The following is a 24793-nucleotide window of genomic DNA, read 5'->3' on the forward strand; positions in this document are numbered from 1 at the left end:
GCCATCTACATATTCTACCCTCTCTAACCCTGTTGTCTACTAGAGTCCTGATTATTCCCCCACTTTTACTAACATTTGACACCAGGATTGTGGTTTTTCTCTTTGCTCTTTGTCCCACCATCATCTTGAGTGACTTCAGAAACACAGCTGTGGATAACTCCTGTAGTATCTTGACACCTGATTTCTTTAGCTCAACTCCTCTGCTTTAGCAACCCAATCCCGTAGAACTGTTTAACCTCTCAAATCTTATATTCCAGACTCCAGAATATTATCTCTTGGCCAAACCTACTAGCCCTTCAGCTCTCTTACTCTCATATTTACCAAACATCTTTTCTCTGATCTTCAGTTCCTGAATGAGTATGCACTCTCTGAATCCAACAGCCCTCTTCTGTCCTTTCCTACCCAGCCCAGGCCCACAGATCACCATCATAACCACTCTCTCATCACTAATCACAACAACGCTGCCCTCTCATTCTTCCCATCAAAATCTCAAGTCTGGGTCAATGCAAATTTTGGATTCTCAGAGACACACTGGAGAAAATCATGTAACCTTGAGGTCTGGTATCACTGTAGAGTCATGGTCCCTTTCCTTAGAGAGGCCCTGAATTCTCCCTTGTACTCCGTTTCAGCCCTTGTTTAATTTGTCTCTGCAGCTTGTCCAATCTTTGGCTTCAGGTCTCAAATTCCTTGGCTGCTTCTAAGTTAATTAAATAATAAATCTATTGGTAAAAATTCTCTCAACTTACCCTCCACCCATAAAAACCTTTCCTTACTGTCTCAGTGGAACATGTTTTCCACTTGCCCAAATCTAATCTTTCTACCTGTCTTCAGTCCCTGTCCTCTGATACCTCCTTGGGATTCTCATGCTTTCAGTCGTCTTTTTGTTTACTTTCATCTTCACTCTCCTTAGGGGCTTTTCTTATATAATCTTTTTTGGCATCCGTTATGGATTGAATTGTGTCTTCCAAAAATACGTGCTGTAAATCTGAAACCCCTATACCTGAGGATGTAATACCATTTAGAAGTACGGCTTTCTTTGTTCTGTTAATGAGACCATATCAGTGTAAAAAAACAAAAACAAAAACAAATTGATACATGCCACATGAAGATTGTCAAGGAACTCAGAAACAGAAGCTAAAAAGAAACAAGGATCTTCCCCCAGAGCCAACAGAGACAGAAAGCCTTCCTGTAGAGCCAGTGCCCTGAATTTGGACTTCTAGCCTCCTAAACTGTAAGAAAATAAATTTCTGTTTGTTAAAACCATCCAATTGTGGTATTCCTGTTATAGTAAACAATAGGAAACTAACAGAGTATTCATATTATTAAAAAAAAAAATTATCCCCTCATTCAACATTCCCCTTGAGCTACTATCCTATCTCTCCTTTCCTTTTCAAGACAAACTTCTTGGACACTGTATTTACTTCTTCCTTTCCCAGTCTTTCCTCTGCTTCTGGGAGCTAGCTTTGTTCAGAAAAGTTGTGTCTTACAGGACAATTTTCCCTTGATTAAAAGCAATACAATCAGGGTTTTGTTTCAGATGTTGCATGGTGGTTTATTATTTTTAACAGGGGGGCATTGAGATTGCATCAGTTTGTGAAATTTCAAGGTACAAATTATGCTGGTATTTTTTCGTCCACATCCTGAACACATTGTTCAACCTGACACAATTAATATGGTTAGTATAACTTCTCAGATCTAAATTATTTCATCCCAGTTTGTGGAAATTATGTACTCTCATTCTTGAGGAAATAAGACTTTCTGTAATAGTTTGATTGCAGAGATAATCTTAATATGTTTTCTCCATAGACCTTTGACAGCCAAACTGGTAATTCCTCACTCTGAATGCTCTAACTAGCTATTCCCCCCCAGTCTTTAGCCAATGAAGTGTAGCCTCTTCTGATTCTCTCTTAATTAATTTAGTCTCTTATCATTTCTTAATATGAGAGATAGTTTTTCTTAATTGTTTATATTCTCTAGGATTCTTTTCTTTTCCCTCTTTTCTTCTCATGATTCAAGTGCCATCAGGTGCCAAAGACTCCTCAAAGTCTACCTTTGTCTATTTCAATGTCTAACTATCTCCTGCTTCCTTCATGCCTCTAGCCAATGGGTGTGCAGTTCCAACTGAGCTTGCCACCATCCTTCACGCTCAACATGTCTAAAATCGCATTTGCCAACTTTATTTCTAAACATTCTCCTATTTCTGATTTAGTGGCATGTTGATTCCTAGAAAACATTTCTCTCTCCATCATCTGCCACTAAGGTCTACAAATTTCCCTCTCTTTTTCTTTTTTCCTTTTTTCCTCTTCGTGTTTACTGTTACTGACCTGGTTTCCACCCTTACATTTCTCATTACCTGGATTATGGCAGGTACAACCTTCTAATAGCCTCTAGTCTTTTCCCTCTCACATATGGCTCTAAACCATTAGCTTTCAAATATTTTGGACAAGATCCATTGTAAGAAATATATTTTACATCACAACCCAGGACACACACACACAGAGCACACACCATTTCCCTCTCTCTTTTTCCCTTTCTTTGTATTTAGATATATATAGATATGCCAGGACACAACACTGAAACAAAATTTTTGCAAAGTAAAACTTACCTTTCCTACTTCCAAGGCACTCTGCTGTTTTCTATTTTATTTGATTCTATTCAATTCCCTCTGATTCCATTCTATTCCACTTTATCCCTTTCCATTTCAATTAAGCATAATACTGGTCACAATTCATTACACTGATTTGACAACCCAGTAGTGGGTCATAAACCACACCCTGGATTGTTCTCCTTCTGGCTTCCTCATATTTGCATCCCTCTATTTTCCTCTAAAATCAACACCTGAATCATGGCAAATAGAATGTCTATCATGAGCAGAGTATAACTGTATTTCAGATGTTACTGAAGAAAGGATAAAGGGCTATAATTTGGGGGGTATAATCTTGTACTTCCCATCAACTTTTGTAATAAACAGCATAGTGTTAACCAAGTAGTGTTGTTGTTAGGTGCACTATAAATAGTGACCCCATGTGACAGAGTAGGACTGCCCCATAGGGCTTCTTGGCTGTAATCTTTGCTAAAGCAGATCACCCGATCTTTCTCACGAAGAATCGCTAGGTGGGTTCTAGTCATCAACTTTTGGTTAACATCCGAATGCTTGACACTTGTACCACTAGGGCTCCTTAGATCAAGTAGTAGCTACTCAATATTTCATTGCTTCTTTCATTGATTGCCCAGTTAATCCTGCTTCCATGTCCAAGAGCTCACCAATTGTCTTTGATACCAATTCCAACTTGCTCTGACTGGTTTTTAAGACCCTCCAGAATCTGGCTCTACCTATCTTATTTCATAATAAGACCTTACTTAGCCCATTTCTCTGCTGTCCTTGTAATGTTTCATGCTTCTTTCCTCAAATTCACCATCCTGTTAGTAATGTTTGTCTCACATACCACACTTATCTTCCATGCTCTCTCTCTACCCTATATTTTCATTAAGCTGTTTATTTCTTGAGATCTGGCCAAACTCCTAAATTCAATCAAAATCCTAACTCTTCCAGTTTGGAAAAAGTATTCATATTTTAAATTTATTTTTGTTTGTTGCTGTTAGCTGCTGTCAGTTTGACCCCTGACTCATGGCAACTCCAGGCACAATGGAACAAAATGCTGTCTGGCTCTGTGTCATCCCCAGTGTCAGTTGTGAATCAGTCCCCATTAATGGTAAGGGATTGGACTGTTGTGATCTACAGGGTTTCCACTGGCTGTTTTTCAAAACATATTTCCAGGCCTTTCTTTCTAGGCCTTCTTAGTCTGGAAGCTCTGCTGATATCTGTTTAGCATCATGGTAACATGCGAGCCCCCACTGACAGACGGGTGGTAGCTGTGCATAAAGTATACCGTCAGGGAATTAAACCTAGTCTCCTTAATGAAAGGCAAGGCTTCTACCACTGAATCGTACCTTTAACAGGGGATAATAACAGTTCCCAACCCACTGAGTTTTTGTCAGGTTTCGATGAGCTGGTACAGATAAGTGCCTGCCACATATTTTGTGCTCATAAATGTATATCAGACACCATTGAAGTTTCTGTCTCTAAAGCTTTTTGATACACAGCCATTACATATCCTTGAACACTTGATAGATTTATAATTGCCTGTAGTTATAGCGGAAACCCTGGTAGTGTAGTGATTAAGAGCTATGGCTGCTAACCAAAAGGCTGACAGTTCAAATCCACCAGGTGCTCCTTGGAAACCCTATGGGGCAGTTCTACTCTGTCCTATGGGGTTGCTATGAGTTGAAATCGACTCGACGGCAATTTTTTTTTTTTTAATAGTTACAGGACTTCTTTCTAGAGCATGACTCTAAATTTCTTGATGACAAAAGCTCTTATCCCCATGCCATCTAACAGGTTGATAGAAAGTAATGAAAAAGTAGTCACTTCAGTGAGAAATTAATTACTTAATAATTTGTGATTGATTTTTGTGGGGGGTATAATTTATTTCACGAAATCAGTGACCTGTTATTCATAGATTAGTAGAATAACCTCAATAATAAAAATAATAGACCAAAACAAGTACTCCAGAAGTTATTTATTTCTGGACATAAAATATACTTTAGCAGTGGCATTCAAGTACATATAAATTCAATGTTCTAGGTATTCATAACAATTCACACAAAATAAGGAAACCACGCTGAGACAGTGCAAGGAAAACCTATTTCCCTTTTGTATTCCCCCCTGCCTAACTGCATCCTATTCTTGGTTAGGGACAGAATCACTTCCCAGGCGGAAACAAATTCTTCTCTGTATTAGTGAATGTCGAATGTCACAGCCAAAGAGTGAAACAAATAACTAGAAGTTGAAATAAAAGGTTTTCTCTTTTTTAGATAATCTGAATCAAAACAGTAACCGCTATATCATTCTGCATTACATTTCTATGAACAAAATGAACCTCATCTATTCAGTACTTGAAGAGTCTGCTTGAACATCAGGCTATATTGGTTATAAAGTCTGGAATAGGGTAAAGGGTTGGAGGAAAAAGGGAGGAGATTGCTGTTTTTTAACTTTATCTGGCCTGCAGGGCTGTGTCATAAACTTGCAAAGGTGGAGAGTGGGATAAATGTTTGGTAACATTATCCAATATTTGAGTAAGAATAATATTTGTGTGTGTGTGTGAACCTCAACATGGAATCATCAAGTTGAATTATAATTTAGGGTTGTATAAGAATTTAATGATGAAGTTGTTTGGTTTTTGATTCACATAGCTTTTGATTCAACAATCACAGAGTTAGTTACCTGTATTTTAAAAACACACTAACATTTCCTGATGGGGGGCCAAGATGGCTGACTAGGTAGACGCTACCTCGGATCCCTCTTGCAATAAAGACTCGGAAAAACAAATGAATCAATCACATACATGACAATCTACGAACCCTGACCAACAAACACAGATTTAAAGAGCTGACCTGAGTGACAGAGACGGAGAATGAACAACTACGGGGAGGCAGAGACTGTTTTCGGAGCCTGAAGCCAGCGTCCCACTCAGGTAACCTTGGCGCCGGGCTTAGGATTGGGCGCAGGAGAGCTGAACACAACATCCTGTGATGACGCAAACACGGGGCACAGCCCTACCCCCCTGAACTGACCACGGGAGGGGGCCCAGCTGGTCCGCGAGGGTGGCTCGGCGACACAGCTGGCAGGAGGAGAAGTCGCCGGGAGGCAGCGACTGGTTTTGGAGCCGGGAGTGCAGCGTCCCAGCCAGGGAACCTTGGCGCTGGGCTTTGGACTGGGCACAGGGGAGCTGAACACGGCATCCTGTCAAGGCACAAACACGGGGCACAGCCCTACCCCCCTGAACTGACCCCGGGAGGGGGCCCACCTGGTCTGCGCGGGTGGTGCGGCAACACGGCTGGAGAGAGGAGAAGTCCCCGGGAGGCAGAGACTGGTTTTGGAGCCGGTAGTGCAGCGTCCCACCCAGGGAACCTTGACGCTGGGCTTTGGATTGGCAGGGGAGGAACTGACCGCGGCTTCTGCGGGCCAGACCCTCGGGGGCAATCTCTACCCAGCCAGCACACATAGGCGACACGCCCCCCGGGAATCTCAGATAAAATAGTCATCCCAAGCAAGATAAGCAACTTTGTCTATATTCCGGGGTGCTACTCTCTCCGTTTTTTCTGAACCCTCCCCTCCCCTTCCCAGGCGGCTTCATTAACATTGGAATTTCCTGAGCCAGAGGGAGAACGGCTCCACAGCTTTTCTTTTCCCTTTTTTTTTGGTCTTTTCCTAACCCATTCTTCCGGCCTGAGAGAAGCAACCACAAAAAACCCAGGGACCAAAAATCCTTCCCTAATTGGACTAAAAACACAGAACGAGCTCCAGCCAAGCATATGTGATCCATATCTTGGGTTTTCATCCCTACAGGGAACAAGGTGGCTATTATAATGCAAAGGCAGTTCTGATAGGGATCTGACTGCATTTTGTTTTTTTAGTGGATTTACTGGAAAAACAAGTTTCCCAGGTCTGATATCTCTGCGTATTCAACAGAGCCCTAACTGACCTACAACAGGGATCTGAGGGCTGAAGCTCCCCCCAGACCACCTAGCCTCCTGCCTTAGGGGTCTAAGGAGGGTGACACCTACCAATCTGTAGAGGTACTTGCATTGGGGGCCTAAGGTACAGCTGCAGAGCCCTCCCACCAAGGTGCTTTAGGAGTAGAGACACACCTACCTCACTGACACTTGGGGGAAGCCTGTCAGCATCCTGCCCCCCTGCAGTGTGAACCCCACCTGCTACTAGAATCTGGTGCACACAACTATCACCACTACTTCTCAAGGGGGATAGGTGTTAGGGTGCACCACACACTTGATGATCCAAAATCAGATTCTACTCAAGAATAGTGAATAGACTCAGGCATATATATCTGGCAACAGCCCAAACCAGCTGGTAATAGGTCATAAGTAAGTCAAGGGCTACAACAATCAAGACAGCACAATCTAGTAGCCCATCCACGTATATGGAAAGAAAACAAAACAAGATAAGACTCAGTGAGCAAATATAGAATAAATCACTACAATATCTTAGTGATGGCTCGGAGACAACAGTCAATATCAAACCACATAAAGAAGCAGACCACGACAGCTTCTACAACCCCCCAAACAAAAGAATCAAAATCTTTCCCAAATGAAGACACAATCCTGGGATTATCAGATACAGAATATAAAAAACTAATTTACAGAATGCTTCAAGACATCAGGGATGACGTCAGAAACGAAATAAGGCAAACTGCAGAAAAAGCCAAGGAACACACTGATAAAACAGTTGAAGAACTCAAAAAGATTATTCAAGAACATAGTGGAAAAATTAATAAGTTGCAAGAATCCATAGAGAGACAGCATTCAGAAATCCAAAAGATTAACAATAAAATTACAGAATTAGACAACACAATAGGAAGTCAGAGGAGCAGACTCGAGCAATTAGAATGCAGACTGGGAAATCTGGAGGACCAGGGAATTAACACCAACATAGCTGAAAAAAAATCAGATAAAAGAATAAAAAAAATGAAGAAACCCTAAGAATCATGTGGGACTCTATCAAGAAGGATAACTTGTGCGTGATTGGAGTCCCAGAACAGGGAGGGAGGACAGAAAACACAGAGAGAATAGCTGAAGATCTGCTGACAGAAAACTTCCCTGACATCATGAAAGACAAAAGGATATCTATCCAAGATCTTCATCGAACCCCATTTAAGACTGATTCAAAAAGAAAATCACCAAGACATATTATCATCAAACTTGCCAAAACCAAAGATAAAGAGAAAATTTTAAAAGCAGCCAGGGAGAAAAGAAAGGTCTCCTACAAGGGAGAATCAATAAGAATAAGTTCAGACTACTCAGCAGAAACCATGCAGTCAAGAAGGCAATGGGATGACATATACAGAGCACTGAAGGAGAAAAACTGACAGCCAAGGATCATAAATCCAGCAAAACTCTCTCTGAAATATGAAGGCAAAATTAAGATATTTACAGATAAACACAAGCTTAAAGAATTTGCAAAAACCAAACCAAAGCTACAAGAAATACTAAAGGAAATTGGTCAGAAAACCAATAATATCAGGTACCAGCACAACGCAAGGTCACAGAACAGAACATCCTGATATCAACTCAAATAGGGAAATCACAAAAACAAATTAAGACTAATTTTAAAAAGAAAAAAATGCTCAAAACAGGGAATCATTGAAGTCAATATGTAAAAGATCACAATAACCAAAAAGAGGGACAAAATACAGGTGGCATAGAACTGCCATATGGAGAAGGATACAAGGCGATACAGGACAATACAAGTTAGGTTTTTACTTAGAAAAATAGGGGTAAATATTAAGGTAACCACAAAGAGGTAAAACAACTCCCTAACTCAAAATAAAAACCAAGAAAAACGTAACGACTCAGCAAACATAAAGTCAAATACTATGAAAATGAGGATCACACAACTTACAGAGAAAAACGTCTCAGCACAAAAAAGTAAGTGGAAAAATGAAATTGTCAACAACACACATAAAAAGGCATCAAAATGACAACTCTAAACACATACTTATCTATACTTACACTGAATGTAAATGGACTAAATGCACCAATAAAGAGACAGAGAGTCTCGGACTGGATAAAGAAACACGATCCATCTATATGCTGCCTACAAGAGACACACCTTAGACTTAGAGACACAAACAAACTAAAACTCAAAGGATGGAAAAAAATGTATCAAGCAAACAATAAGCAAAAAAGAAGAGGAGTAGCAATATTAATTTCTGACAAAATAGACTTTAGACTTAAATCCACCACAAAGGATAAAGAAGGACACTACATAATGATAAAAGGGACAATTGACCAGGAGGATATAACCATTTTAAATATTTATGCACCCAATGACAGGGCTACAAGATACATAAATCAAATTTTAGCAGAACTAAAAAGTGAGATAGACACCTCCACAATTAGAGTAGAAGACGTCAACACACCACTTTCGGAGAAGGACAGGACATCCAGTAAGAAGCTCAATAGAAACATGGAAGACCTAATTACAACAATCAACCAACTTGACCTCATAGACTTATACAGAACTCTCCACCCAACTGCTGCAAACTATACTTTTTTTCTAGCGCACATGGAACATTCTCTAGAATAGACCACATATTAGGTCATAAAACAAATCTTTGCAGAATCCAAAACATCAAAATATTACAAAGCATCTTCTCAGACCACAAGGCCATAAAAATGGAAATCAATAACAGAAAAATTAGGGAAAAGAAATCAAATACTTGGAAACTGAACAATACCCTCCTGAAAAAAGACTGGGTTATAGAAGACATTAAGAAGGCAATAAGGAAATTCATAGAATGCAACAAGAACGAAAATACTTCCTATCAAAACCTCTGGGACACAGCAAAAGCAGTGCTCAGAGGCCAATTTATATCGATAAATGCACACATACAAAAAGAAGAAAGAGCCAAAATCAGAGAACTGTCCCTACAACTTGAACAAATAGAAAGTGAGCAACAAAAGAACCCATCAGGCACCAGAAGAAAACAAATACTAAAAATTAGAGCTGAACTAAATGAATTAGAGAACAGGAAAACAATTGAAAGAATTAACAAAGCCAAAAGCGGGTTCTTCGAAAAAATTAACAATATTGATAAACCATTGGCCAGACTGACTAAAGAAATACAGGAAAGGAAACAAATAACCAGAATAAGAAACGAGAAGGCCCACATCACAACAGACCCAACTGAAATTAAAAGAATCATATCAGATTATTACGAAAAATTGTACTCTAACAAATTTGCAAACCTAGAAGAAATGGATGAATTCCTGGAAAAACACTACCTACCTAAACTAACACATTCAGAAGTAGAACAACTAAATAGACCCATAGCAAAAAAAGAGATTGAAACGGTAATCAAAAAACTCCCAACAAAAAAAGCCCTGGCCCGGACGGCTTCACTGCAGAGTTCTACCAAACTTTCAGAGAAGAGTTAACACCACTACTACTAAAGGTATTTCAAAGCATAGAAAATGACGGAATACTACCTGACTCATTCTATGAAGCCACCATCTCCCTGATACCAAAACCAGGTAAAGACATTACAAAAAAAGAAAATTACAGACCTATATCCCTCATGAACATAGATGCAAAAATCCTCAACAAAATTCTAGCCAATAGAATTCAACAACATATCAAAAAAATAATCCACCATGACCAAGTGGGATTTATACCAGGTATGCAAGGCTGGTTTAATATTAGAAAAACCATTAATGTAATCCACCATATAAATAAAATAAAAGACAAAAACCACATGATCTTATCAATTGATGCAGAAACGGCATTTGACAAAGTCCAGCACCCATTTATGATAAAAACTCTCACCAAAATAGGAATTGAAGGAAAATTCCTCAACATAATAAAGGGCATCTATTTTTTTTTATACAAAGCCAACAGCCAACATGACTCTAAATGGAGAGAGCCTGAAAGCCTTTCCCTTGAGAACGGGAACCAGACAAGGATGCCCTTTATCACCGCTCTTATTCAACATTGTGCTAGAATTCCTAGCCAGAGCGATTAGGCTAGACAAAGAAATAAAGGGCATCCAGATTGGCAAGGAGGAAGTAAAATTATCTCTATTTGCAGATGATATGATCTTATACACAGAAAACCCTACTGAATCCGCCAGAAAACTACTGAAACTAATAGAAGAGTTTGGCAGAGTCTCAGGTTATAAGATAAACATACAAAAATCACTGGGATTCCTCTACATCAACAAAAAGAACATTGAAGAGGAAATAACCAAATCCATACCATTCACAGTAGCCCCCAAGAAGATAAAATACTTAGGAATAAATCTTCCGAAAGATGTAAAAGACCCATACAAAGAAAACTACAAAGCACTACTACAAGAAAGTGAAAAGGACATACTTAAGTGGAAAAACATACCTTGCTCATGGATAGGAAGACTTAACATAGTTAAAATGTCTATTCTACCAAAAGCCATCTATACATACAATGCACTTCCGATCCAAATTCCAAGGTCATTTTTTAAGGTGATAGAGAAACAAATCACCAACTTCATATGGAAGGGAAAGAAGCCTCGGATAAGCAAAGCATTACTGAAAAAGAAGAAGAAAGTGGGAGGCCTCACTCTACCTGATTTCAGAAGCTATTATACAGCCACAGTAGTCAAAACAGCCTGGTACTGGTATAACAACAGACACATAGACCAGTGGAACAGAATTGAGAACCCAGATATAAATCCATCCACATATGAGCAGCTGATATTTGACAAAGGCCCAGTGTCAGTTAATTGGGGAAAAGATAGTCTTTTTAACAAATGGTGCTGGCATAACTGGATATCCATTTGCAAAAAAATGAAACAGGACCCATACCTCACACCATGCACAAAAACTAACTCCAAGTGGATCAAAGACCTAAACATAAAGACTAAAACGATAAAGATCATGGAAGAAAAAATAGGGACAACCTTAGGAGCCCTAATACAAGGCATAAACAGAATACAAAACATTACCAAAAATGATGAAGAGAAACCAGATAACGGGGAGCTCCTAAAAACCAAACACCTATGCTCATGTAAAGAGTTCACCAAAAGAGTAAAAAGACCACCTACAGACTGGGAAAGAATTTTCAGCTATGACATCTCCGACCAGCGCCTGATCTCTAAAATCTATATGATTCTGTCAAAACTCAACCACAAAAAGACAAACAACCTAATCAAGAAGTGGGCAAAGGATATGAACATGCACTTCACTAAAGAAGATATTCAGGCAGCTAACAGATACATGAGAAAATGCTCTCGATCATTAGCCATTAGAGAAATGCAAATGAAAACTACGATGAGATTCCATCTCACTCCAACAAGGCTGGCATTAATTCAAAAAACACAAAATAATAAATGATGGAGAGGCTGCGGAGAGATTGGAACTCTTATACACTGCTGGTGGGAATGTAAAATGGTACAACCACTTTGGAAATCTATCTGGTGTTATCTTAAACAGTTAGAAATAGAACTACCATACAACCCAGAAATCCCACTCCTTGGAATATACCCTAGAGAAATAAGAGCCTTCACACAAACAGATACATGCACACCCATGTTTATTGCAGTTCTGTTTACAATGGCAAAAAGCTGGAAGCAACCAAGGTGTCCATCAACGGATGAATGGGTAAATAAATTGTGGTATATTCACACAATGCAATACTACGCATCGATAAAGAGCAGTGACGGATCTGTGAAACATTTCATAACATGGAGGAACCTGGAAGGCATTATGCTGAGCAAAATTAGTCAAAGGCAAAAGGACAAATATTGTATAAGACCACTATTATAAGATCTTGAGAAATAGTATAAACTGAGAAGAACACATACTTTTGTGTTTATGAGGGGGGGAGGGAGGGAGGGTGGGAGAGGGTTTTTTTACTGATTAATTAGTAGATAAGAACTGCTTTAGGTGAAGGGAAGGACAATACTCAATACATGGAAGGTCAGCTCAACTTGACTGGACCAAAAGCAAAAAGTTTCTGGGATAAACCGAATGCTTCAAAGGTCAGCGGAGCAAGGGTGGGGGTTTGGGGACCATGGTTTAAGGGGACTTCTAAGTCAATTCGCAAAAATAATTCTATTATGAAAACATTCTGCATCCCACTTTGAAATGTGGCGTCTGGGGTCTTAAATGCTAACAAGCGGCCATCTAAGATGCATCAATTGGTCTCAACCCACCTGGAGCAAAGGAGAATGAAGAACACCAAGGTCACACGATAACTAAGAGCCCAAGAGACAGAAAGGGCCACATGAACCAGAGACCTACATCATCCTGAGACCAGAAGAACTAGTTGGTACCCAGCCACAACATATGATTGCCCTGACCGGGAACACAACAGAGAACCCCTGAGGGAGCAGGAGATCAGTGGGATGCAGACCCCAAATTCTCACAAAAAGACCAGACTTAATGGTCTGACTGAGACTAGAGGAATCCCGGCAGTCATGGTCCCCAAACCTTCTGTTGGCCCAGGATAGGAACCATTCCCGAAGACAACTCATCAGACATGAAAGGGACTGGACAGTGGGTAGGAGAGAGATGCTGATGAAGAGTGAGCTATTTATATCAGGTGGACACTTGAGACAGTGTTGGCATCTCCTGTCTGGAGGGGGGATGGGAGGATAGAGAGAGTTGGAAGCTGGCAAAATTGTCACGAAAGGAGAGACTGGAAGGCCTGACTCATTAGGGGGAGAGCAAGTGGGAGTATGGAGTAAGGTGTGTATAAACTTATATGTGACTGTCTGACTTGATTTGTAAACATTAACTTGAAGCTCAATAAAAGTTAATAAAAAAAAAATACAACATATATAAAAAAAAAAAAAACACTAACATTTCCTGTCATTTGAATGAAACCCATAATGACCACCTGTAAACTATGGAAATAATTCTGCTCAGGAAAAATATCTTGCTCACTTCCTCTAATCATTTGTCTTTGTGAGGTCTTCACTTCACTCATGAGCTGGCATAATTATTAATTGTTATTAATTTTAGGGACACCTATTAAATAAACAGTGGCAGGAGTGTAGTATCAAGCTATTTCTTGGTGCTAATAGAAAAGTCGTCATTAAGTAAGTTAATTTGCTTCTTAAATGACTATGAGATTATTTTAAGTGTAAATTTCCAGAGAGAAAATTTTCATGGCAATGAGTTTTACATTCTACTTGATGCTTTTTAATAGCTTTAGAATGTTTAGATATTACTTCCCTTAACTCCCTTTAAAAAGTCACATACGGTTAACGCATATAAAAAAAAAAAAAAAAAAAAAACACCTATAGTGCGTGATTTTTAAAGGAGAAGGAAGTAATGTGCATTCTCTATGCTAATGATTTTCACTCTTTAGCTGCTCAATATAATGGCCTGAGAACTTCTTAAAAACATCCATGCCCTGGGTCTGGTCACTGCCTGTACCCAGACAATTTTATCAGACTGAAGCTGGGATTGTGGCATTCATATGAATTTAATAGCTCCCTGGTGATTGTAATTATATTAATCACTATTGGCTTACACAATTCACTCTACCATCACCTATGTAATGGGGAAACTGGATTCTTCCTGAGAGAGTCAGTGCCTACATTGCAACACCTCTCTCCTCACACCACACTTCCCCTCATTTTGATTCTCCTCACATTCAACTCTACAAGCTCTCCCACGTCATGGCTGCTACGTGCAAATAGAAATTATTGCTCTTTTCCCCTGCCAGGTCAATTGCTGCTATTCAGCTGGTGGCTTGGCATGAGTCAGAGTAGGAGGTGGGTGTGCAGAGGAGCCAGGGCCGTTGGGATACAAAGCCTCACTAACAGCAGGAGCCCAGCAAATTGAGGAATCACCTTTGGTATTCTTTCCATTTCCCTTCTCTTTTTAGCAATATTCACCCTGAAAGATATTTTGTTCCTTTAACCAATAACCCGCTCTCTGCCGTGTATCTTAGATCTTTTAATTTTTCTGATTCCACTGGGGTTGAGATAATGATCACTGGAGGTCATTAAAGACTGCAGTGTAAGGAGTCTTTATACATGCCCATTTAAAGGACACATTTTAGAAAAAAAAAAGTATCTCTTAAAACATGAACAATAATAACACATTAAATCAGAAATAAAAAGCATATAACCTGAAAATGCAAGAGAAGTCTTGAAACTCAGATAGCAGCACCCTATTCCTTATCTATAGATTCTGGCTCCTCAAGCGTAGACCTGTGTTTTACGTATATTTCCGTTTCCAGCACCTAATACTATGTCAGGCTGAAACTGCTGATGTTAGTGGAATTAACACTTTTCCTAATAGAGGCAAACTCTAATTTTCTAGACATTTGTCTTATTTAAGTAGTCTTCAGTTATAGGTGTATATCTAACTTTATTATTTTACTGCTGTGGTTAAGGGAGGCATTTGTTTTGTAGTTTTCTACCAGGCAAATTTGCTAATGTTTTTCCAAATATCTTTTGTCATTAGATACTTATTGGTTGTAGAGGCCCTGGATGGAATAAAGATGGCAACAATCAGGTTAAAAACTGAAATGCCTAATCTTGAACATACAGAACTCAATCAGCAGTTTATATCTGACAGCTAAGAAAAAACGAACTACTTCTAGTTCAACAACTTCACTTAAGCGAAGGCTTATGTGTTTTAACAAAAGCAGTTAATAGTTCAAAACAGCGTTTGATTTAAGTCATTGCTTCTCAAAGGGGGAATTGAGTAGAAATCAATGCAGTATTTTGAATTCTTGCTTTCACTGAATTTCAAATATAATTAAAAGTGTACTATACATTTTTAACAAGAACCCTGGTGGCTCAGTGGTTAAGAGCTTGGCTGCTAACCAAAAGCTTGTCAGTTCAAATCCACCAGCTGCTTGTTGGAAACTCTATGGGGCACTTCTGCTCTGTCCTATAGGGTCATTATGAGTCGGAATTGACTTGACAGCAATGGATTTTTTATATATTTTTAATGTTAATCAAAGAGGAAGAGGGCCATGGATTTTTAAAATAAATGTTGATAAATACTTGTTATTGTTTTTGTAGTTAGGTGCTGTCTTAGTCATCTACTGCTGCTATGACAGAAATACCACAAGTGGATGGCTTTAATAAAGAGAAATTTATTTACTTCTTTTTTTTTTTTTTTAGTAGGCTAAAAGTCCAAATTCAGGGCCTCAGCTCAAAGGGAAGGCTTTCTCTCTCTGTCGGCTCTGGAGGAAGGTCCTTGTCATCAATCTTTCTCTGGACTAGGAGCTTCTCCACACAGGAACCCCAAATCCAAAGGACGCTCTTTCTCGTGGCACTGCTTTCTTGGTGGTATGAGGGCCCCACTTTTTGCTTGCTTCCCTTTCCTTTTATCCCTTGTAAGGTAAAGGGTGGTGAAGCCCACACTCCAGGGAAACTCCCTTTACACTGGATCAGGGAAGTGACCTTAGTAAGGCTGTTACAATCCCATCCTGATCCTCTTTAACATAAAATTACAATCACAAAATGGAGGACAACCATTTTGTGGGAATCATGGTATAACCAAGTTGACACATATTTTGGGGGGACACAATTTAATCCATGACAAGCACTGTCAAGTTGATACAATAAAACGAAACACTGCCCTGTCCCACACCATCCTCACAATTGTTGCTATGCCTGAGCCTATCGTTGTAGCCACCGTGCCAATTTATCTTGGTGAAGGCCTTCCTGTCCTTCACTGACCCTCTGCTTTACCAAGCATGATCTCCTTCTCCAGGGACTGGTCCCTCCTGATGAAATGTCCAAAGTTAATGAGATGAAGTTTTGCCATCTTTTCTGCTAAGGAGCATTCTGGCTGTACCTCTTCTAAGACAGATTTGTTCCTTCTTTCGGTAGTCCATGGTATATTCAATATTCTTCATCAACACCATAATTTAAAGGCATCAATTCTTCTTCAGTCTTCCTTATTTATTTTCCAGCTTTTGAATGCATATGACGCGATTGAAAACACCATGGCTTGAGTCAGGCGTACCTTAGTCTTTAAAGTAGTATCTTTGCTTTTTTAACACTTTAAAGAGGTCTTTTAAAAAAAAAAAAAAAAAAAATTTTTTTTTTTTTTTGCACTAGATTTGCCCACTGCAATGTGTCATTTGATCTCTTGACTGCTGCTTTCATTGGCATTGATTATGGATCCAAGTAAAATGAAATCCTTAAAAACTTCAAACTTTTCCTCATTTATCATGATGTTGCTTATTGGTCCAATTGTGAGGATTTTTGTTATTTTTATGTTGAGGTGTGATCCATACTGAAAGCTATAGTCTTTGATCTTCATCAGTGAGTACTTCTAGTCTTCTCTGCTTTCAGCAAGCAAGGTTGTGTCATCTACATATCACAGGCTGTTAATGAGTCTTCCTGCAATCTTGATGCCACGTTGTTCTTCATATAGTCCAGCTTCTCGGATTATTTGCTCAGCATACAGATTGAATAAAAGTGGTAGAAGAAGACAACCCTGGTGCACACCTTTCCTGATTTTTAAATCATGCGGTAGCCCTTTGTTCTCGGGTGAAATCTTTTGGAGTACTAAAGTTTTAAGTTAAATATGTACTGAGGAGGGAAACAGAGTACTTGAGAATATCAAAGGCAACTTGTCCATGAATTTAGAGTTCATTGTGTTTTTCTTTTGATAAATTTAATGATTCTGGATAAAGAATTTTTATTAAAAAATTATTAATATCCTACATGAAAGCAACTTACTTGGAAATTGGTTGTTCATCCCTACTTAACATCGTTCTGAAAGGTTACAAAAGTTGTTCAAAGTCACACAAAGTCACAATTAGGTACCAGAACAGCATCAAACACAGGTAATCTGCCTGCAAATTCAGTGCTCTATTACAGCTGAGGATCAAGCGGCCAGTTAAGACAACATATAATGAAAGTGCTTGCTGATATCTTGCTAGGGTGGCAATGGCAGACATATGAGAACTGACTAGTTGTGTGGCAGAAAGCTTCACTACTCACAGTGGTTCCTGGACCAGCAACATGGACATCACCTGGGAGCTTATTAAAATGCAGTTATCTAGTTCCCTACCACAGACCTATCAAATCAGAATCAGCATTTTTAGTAAGATTCCTATATAGTTCTCAGGCATCTTAAAGTATGAAAAGCAATTGTGTCAAGAATTCCAGATGTGAAATCAGGAATCCAGTCTCAGTCCTGCCACAAATCAGTTGTAGCACTTTAGGTAAGTTATTTAATTTTGGAGGGTCTCAGTTTTTCTCATCTGTAAAATGGGGATGAGAATATCTATCTTAGAGGGTTATTGCAATTACATAAATAAAAGTGCATGGAACCCCAGCAGCTTAAGAAATGCATATTGAATCTACATGCAAACCCACAGATTTGTGAAAAGACAGCCCTGGTGCTCAGTGAATTTGGTGAAGTCTCGAATTACTGGTTATGTAGAACCAAAGAATGCCTGCTTTAGAACCCATTTAATTCAAGCTTTCTGGGATACCCACATGCTCATGCCATTAGAGCTTTGCTACAGAATTATTTTCAGCAGAGCCATTATAGGTGAGGCTGCCCTATAATGAGATATCTTTGCTACTTCATTAAATAAACCCCCATAGATGGGCTCCAAAATGGACCTGCCTCATACCAAATTCCATTATACTAGAAGTAATCTCATAAAAGGCCCTGGTGAGGGTACAATCGTCCTGGATACATAACATTTACCATAAAGGGAATGTGTTCTAGAACAGTGATTCCCAAAAGCTTGTTCACAGACCAATGTTTTACTGATTGGGGAGCGGAGGCGGGGGAGACAATTTAGTAAACTCTTCATAAAATCTGAAATGCATAATCTATTTAAAAAAACCTTCTCCATTCTGAAAGTATACCCTTTCCATTTTCTTTCTTTCGTCCCTTTTATTCTTTTCTCCCTCCCTTTCTCCCTTCTTTCTTTCTTTCTTTCTCCCTTCCTCTCTCTGTCTTTATTTTGGTATTAAACTGTTCCGTATGTTTTATGAAATAATGATGAAAATATATGCTAATTTTATAATGCTCCTGCACAGTAGAAATGCAATGTTGATACCTCTCCCCTTTTTAAAATTCTACTGGTCCTTGAAATCCCCAGATATTTAACCGTTGTTCTGCAAATACCCTTACAACACTTCGGAGAGCAAACCACAACGTGCTAAGCAGAGGGCTCATCTGTTCAGGGTAGCCATATCACAGGGTGCCCGGCTCCTCACTGCAATGTGCACCAGGGTCACCTGGGGTTGTGTGAAAATGCAGATTCGGATTGGCAGCTCTGGGATGGGGCTGAAATTGTGTATTTTCAACAATCTCACTCATAGTGTAGCAATGGCATAGTGGTTGAGCTGGTGAGCAATGAAGCTAGACCTCCTGGGTTCAGACCCTGACTACACTACTTTAAGCTGTTGATGCTTGGCAAGTTACTTAACCTATCTATGCCTCAGTTTTCTCAGTTGTAACAAAGAAATAACAATAGTCCTATCTCGTGGACTTGTGAGAAGAAAACAGAGTAATAAATGTAGATATTCCCCAAATGTAAAACACAGTAACTGACACATAGGAAAAAAAAAAAAAAAAGGATCCATAAATATGAGTTATTACTCTAACTTCACAGATCAGTGACTGGATCACCAAGATATTAAAAAAATAAAAAAGATTAGCAGCTCTAGGGGTTTTTACATGGTGAAATCAGAATTGGAAGTTCTGCTTGGAAAGAGATAAGCATTGTTCTGTCTCCTTTGGCTGGCTCAGTGGGAATATTGGAAACTGTGAATCTTGAAGGTTGCCTATAGATCTCTTTTAATTCAAAAGGCAGAAGCCTCTTAATTACGAAGTTCCTGTGACTAAGGTTGAAATGATAGTATTGTTTAGGCTGCATGTCACAAACTTAGAAAAACCTTTTACAGTTTTGATAATTTCTTTGAATTTTTTTCCTATAAGTGATATGTACTTATATGTAGGAGACATATAAGGCTACTGCATCCCCAGAATTTTAAGTTGTCCTACAAGTCTTTATTAATAATTATTCTTCTCCCACGATAGTAACACCTTCTTACTTTTTTATTGACAGTCAAGTAATTTATAGAATAGTAGTGTATATTGTGGGTTTTAGTGGGAGTGTATATTGCCTAATATGCAAATATCACTACACCAGGCAAGTGTGTTGTAGTTTTCTTTCTAACAACCCCAACTATTTTGATAGTAGGTGAATTTGTGTGTTCTTATTGTTAGTTCCTATCAAGTTGATTCAGACTCATGGCAACCCCATCTGTTACAGCGTAGAGTTGCTCCATAGGGTTTTCTTGGCTGTAATCTTAACAAAAGCAGATTGCCAGGGCTTTTATTCTGTAGTACCACTGGGTGAGTCTGAACTGCCAGCCTTTGGGCTAGCAGTCAAGTGCAACCTGTTTGTGCCATCTGGGGACCTTGGTGAATTTGTATACTTGGGTTTAAAAATTACAGGGAATAGCATCTAGGCATGGAAATACGATTTAATGTGAGTTTGTATTTTTTTCTTCAGCTTATACTCTTTGCCCTTCTGGTTTTGCTTCTGATGTGAGTACAAATACAGGAACAAATGACAGCTGATTTTAATATAACTTGACGAAGATCGATGAGTTGGTCACAGCACTAAGGACTAATCTTATCTACATAACCGGTTCAACTTTATCTAGCAAAAAGAAAGCATAGAAAAATAAGTTTTTCATTAAGTGTATGTGATATAAATTAATGTTTATATTAGTTGAATTTTATTTAAATTATTATTATTAAATATTAAATGCCAGCTATATTCTGAAATCCTAAAGAACTAAAATTGACTGCTTTTAGGATGCTAAACTGTTGTCTTCTGAATCAATGCATAACATTTTATCTTAATAATAATAAAATATTATTGTAAAATTACCCATCTAGTTATTTCTGTTATGAAAACAAATGGAGCTAATACTTAGTCAAGAGTACAAGGAAACTACCATATAAACAGAATATTTCTAATAGATTTATTACATAGATTAGAAATGATTGTGTGTATTAATAAATATTCATAAATCTCAAGGACCTTTCTCATTTCTTACATTTCTGCTTCTTTTCTGTGGCCTTCCTGTTACTGACAGCTAGTCTTCTGTACACTCCTAGAGCACATTTTTCACCACCCATTTGGCAAGCATTTCATACATCTGAAGTAATAAGCGCTCAGTGGGAGGGTGCTAGCTATCCTTCAATATTCACTTTCCCTTCTTCCTCAATAATTACCAGTTGCCATTGAGTCGATTCCAACTCATGTCAGAGTAGAACTGTGCTCCATAGGGCTCTCTGTGGCTGATTTTTCAGAAGTAGATTGCCAGGAAATAGAATCCTTGGATGTTAGGTCACCCAGAACAAAGATCATATTTCTCAGCCTCCCTTGCAGGTATGTGTGTCCATATAACTAAATTCTGAACCCAAAAACCCATTGCCGTCAAGTGGGTGCCTACTGACAGCAACCCTACAGGAAAGAGTAGAGTTGGCCCACAGGGCTTCTAGACCGTAAATCTTTAGGGAAGCATACTGCCACATCTTTCTCCCATGGAGCGGCTAGTGGGCATGAACTGCCCCACCCAGAACTGCCCAGGGCTCCTTAATTTCTGGATAATGGGGGAAAAAAGGAAGTGGTGTGTACAGCATCTGTGAAGTGTCCTTACAGGGACACAGTGTGCCTTTCTGTATCCCTTTTTCTCCTTCCAAAAGGCTGGAACGTGGATGCAATGATACCAACAAGAGCAGACATTTTGGATCATGAGGTCAAAGTCACATCTTAAAAAACAAGACAGACTGCCAGTACCCTAACAATCATACCAAGCTGGTCCTTGACTATCTACATTTCTGTGAGAGAAAAATAAATTTCTATTTGCTGAGGACACTGGTATTTTGGGTTTTCTTTCATTTGCATTCAAACCTAACTCTAATTTATGTTGTTGTTTGTTGCTAAGTGCCATGGAGTCAGTTCCAACTCATAGAGACCCTACGCACAACAGAATGAAACATTGCCCGGTCCTGAGCCATCCTCACAATCGTTGCTATGCTTGAGCTCATTGTTTATACACACTCAAATATTCTCTGATGTACTGTTTTACAAGTGTGACTGTTATCACTATGCCTTGGTCTCCGCCATCTCACTCAGTCTCGTTAGGACCTAAAGGAAAAAGGTAGATGCATTCTATGAAATCCAAGAATGCTCAATATTGAAGAAATTAAATTTACTTCTTCAGGAGAAGAAGGGTTGAAGAGGGTTACAACGCTTTTCAATTCCCTGTAGCTTTTGTTTATTAAGAGACATTGTAGGTAAGATTTCAAAGTTAACTCTCAAGATAATTAGACAAAAGCTAGGCCAGATGTCTAAGCTAAGTTTTGGTCTCAAAGTAATTACCTTTGTTAATTACTAGTAATTAGTGTCAGCATCCAAAACTTTCCTAAAAGCCCTGCGAAAGAAAGACTGCAACAGAGATAGAAAAAATGCATACCAGAGAGAAGACTCAGAATACAATTAGATTTTGCAGTCATTAAAATCTGATTCAATTGTTATAATTTTGAACACCACGTTTCATGGAAAACTAGATATTTTCTCCTACTTAACATAGGCATTGTTTCCACCTACACTTAATTTGAAGCTATATAGCATCTTCATTTATTTTATTCCTTTCTTTTTTTATTGCCAAAATGTTATTATTTGTCAATAAAATTATAACCGTAACAAAAAAAAAAAAAAATCTGGCTGAAAATGATCCTGGAAGAAGTGTGCATGGTTCTTCATTGAGTCTTTCTCTAGCATTTTTTCCTTAGCTGGAGTTCTGTTGGACCTTAGCTCGAAGGGCAGCAAAGGGCTCTCTCAGTAGTTTGTGGGTAACCTAGATTTTCTGGTGCTTTTTGCATCATTCAGTTTACAGAGTAGAACTCTGATGATGTGTCATATGTCCCTTCTTTGTGGAGATGACCCTCTGTGAGGACAGTGATATTTATAGATACGCCTATTTATCTGCTCCTTAATCACTTCACATCTTTTTGAGCTTCCATTTGGGTACTTAGAGTTTCTTTTTAAATATTTAGGGGCATCATTGCTGGTATCACCCATTAATAATGTATTCTAGATAGAGACATTTTAACCTGCAAGTAACAGTGGAAATAATCTTTTACTCTTTAAAAAATCTCCATCACAGACATTGCGTGTTCGATTCCTACCTCTCCCCAGGATGGTGGATCAATCGCTCCTTTATGCCACCTCCATTTCACTATTTACAATTTGCCTCCATAAGTCGGGTGGAGTCCTAAATGTCTTAACTCATTTTTGACTCTCCAGGGCCTAACAAAGTGCCAGGCATATAGAATGCACTGATTTTTTTTTTGTTTTTAATTGTGATTAATGAAATATACAGTCACCAATATTGCCAGACCAACAGAACTTCTAGTTATAGATTTTGGTTATGAGTCCTTCAATGAGATGAGATGAAGGAATTTTCCCCACTACTACTTTTGTGTTTTAGGGGTGATTCTCAAAGTTATTTTAGTCCATGGGCTACTTCTTTATGCCAAGGTATTGACAAACTGACCTGCTTGCAGAAAGACAAATAATTATTTTTTTTTTTTTAAAAAAAGATTCACTAGAATGTGAATTTTGATGGTAAAGTGAAGTTTGATGTTATTTTGGCATTATTTTGTTTTCAATAGTATTATGTATATATTATCAGCCCATGCGAAAGAGTAGAGATGGTTATATTTAGTCATGAAGATGTCATATCAAAAAAGGGACAATTCATGAGACCCATTAACTGCCTATTTCTAGAGAATCTATATTCTATCTACTACCACCGTACAAAAATTTTACAGCTTTTATAGGTGTACAGCTAAATTACAAAACCAACTGCACTCTTATATATTTTACCATTCACTGCAGTGCTTGTTAAAAGAGAAAAAGCATGAGGTATGCTTTTGGAGTTATTTCTACATGTGAAGTGCACACAGGTATATTAATTTGTAGGCATATCTTATTTGCTGTATGTAAACTAGGAACCTCATAATCCTGATATCATTAAACATTTTCCCCCTTTTATCACTGTTGACTACTGTATGATCAGGACCACTCAATGTAATTAAGGCTTTCCATTTCACAGCTTCCTGCCACCAATCTATATTTTATATAATCCCATACCTCAAGTGCTGTTCTGAACTGTCCTGCTGCCACGGCGTATTTCTTTTGTCTATAGCAAGAGCTGGCATCCTTTAAGGCAACCTGAAGCCATTTGTCAATCTGAGGTGGAAAACTGAAATTAGGTATGCTCAAAGGGTCTAGTATTTCAGCGGCTCGGCGTGTTGGCTGAATCCCAGTGGACATGAAGGACCCAGCAAACTCATAGCTCACATCCTCTTCATCAACGTACACCAACTTCACTTCCACATCCATTATGTTCTTTAAGGGGATGTGAGGCAGAGGCATGGTGATTAATTGATTGTCACGTTCTATTATCTTTGCCTCTTTCTTTCCAGCTGGCTTTTCTTCACCTTCTGCCTTTCGTTTAAAGGCTACTCTCTCTAAATCATGACTTTGTTTTTCTTTGGTGCTCTTTGCTATTTTTATTCTTTCCACTGTGATTTCTACCTGTTTGCCTCCACAGTTTTTCTTAATTTCCTTTGGCATTTCCAAGATGGTAGGTGGGTTTGCTAAGGTGGTCATTTTCTTGCTTGTGTTTATCTTTGGAACAAGCTGATCATGACAGACCCTTTTGACTGTATTCTCCGAACTCTTATGGCTTCCTAAAGCCATTGATTTCTCTCTGCAAAATTCCTATGGGGGTGAGAAAAGGGAAAATAATTAAAACAATATTTTGAAATTCCACTGATTTAGACAAGAGTCAAATTCATGTAAAACACTATTTTATTCATTACAGGCATTTACTGCCTTAGAAGAAAAACTATATGCACCTCATCTGCTGAACTACTCTTTTCCTAGGGCAACATACAATTCAATCTTAAAACTCACTAAGACAAGAATTTGTTGAAAACACATTTAGACAATGTCTAAAAAAACAATCATCCACAGCTGAACAACATTGAAAGAACATTTTTATGGGATGCCCAAAGTCACTGAATAGGAAAATATTATACATAAACACTGAGGATGAAAAAGACCAAAAAAAAAAAAAAATCCATCTCGATATTAATTTCCTTGGAAAGGCAGGTGGTCTAGAACTCATTATAAAATACACTG

At 38.6% G+C, this 24793-nt stretch overlaps 1 protein-coding gene across 1 annotated transcript in view; it reads right to left on the reverse strand.

Moving 5' to 3' along the window:
• SPATA16 (spermatogenesis associated 16) overlaps nucleotides 1-24364 on the reverse strand; it is a 279707-nt gene extending 255343 nt beyond the window's left edge. The window contains exon 1 of the mRNA XM_003416233.4: nucleotides 23738-24364. Coding sequence (XP_003416281.2) covers nucleotides 23738-24349 — 612 coding nt within the window. The 5' untranslated portion in view covers nucleotides 24350-24364. The remainder of the gene's footprint in view (nucleotides 1-23737) is intronic.
• Between the last annotated feature and the right edge of the window lie 429 nt (nucleotides 24365-24793).

Source organism: Loxodonta africana, chromosome 23, assembly GCF_030014295.1.
Source record: "Loxodonta africana isolate mLoxAfr1 chromosome 23, mLoxAfr1.hap2, whole genome shotgun sequence".
Lineage (NCBI taxonomy): Eukaryota > Metazoa > Chordata > Mammalia > Proboscidea > Elephantidae > Loxodonta > Loxodonta africana.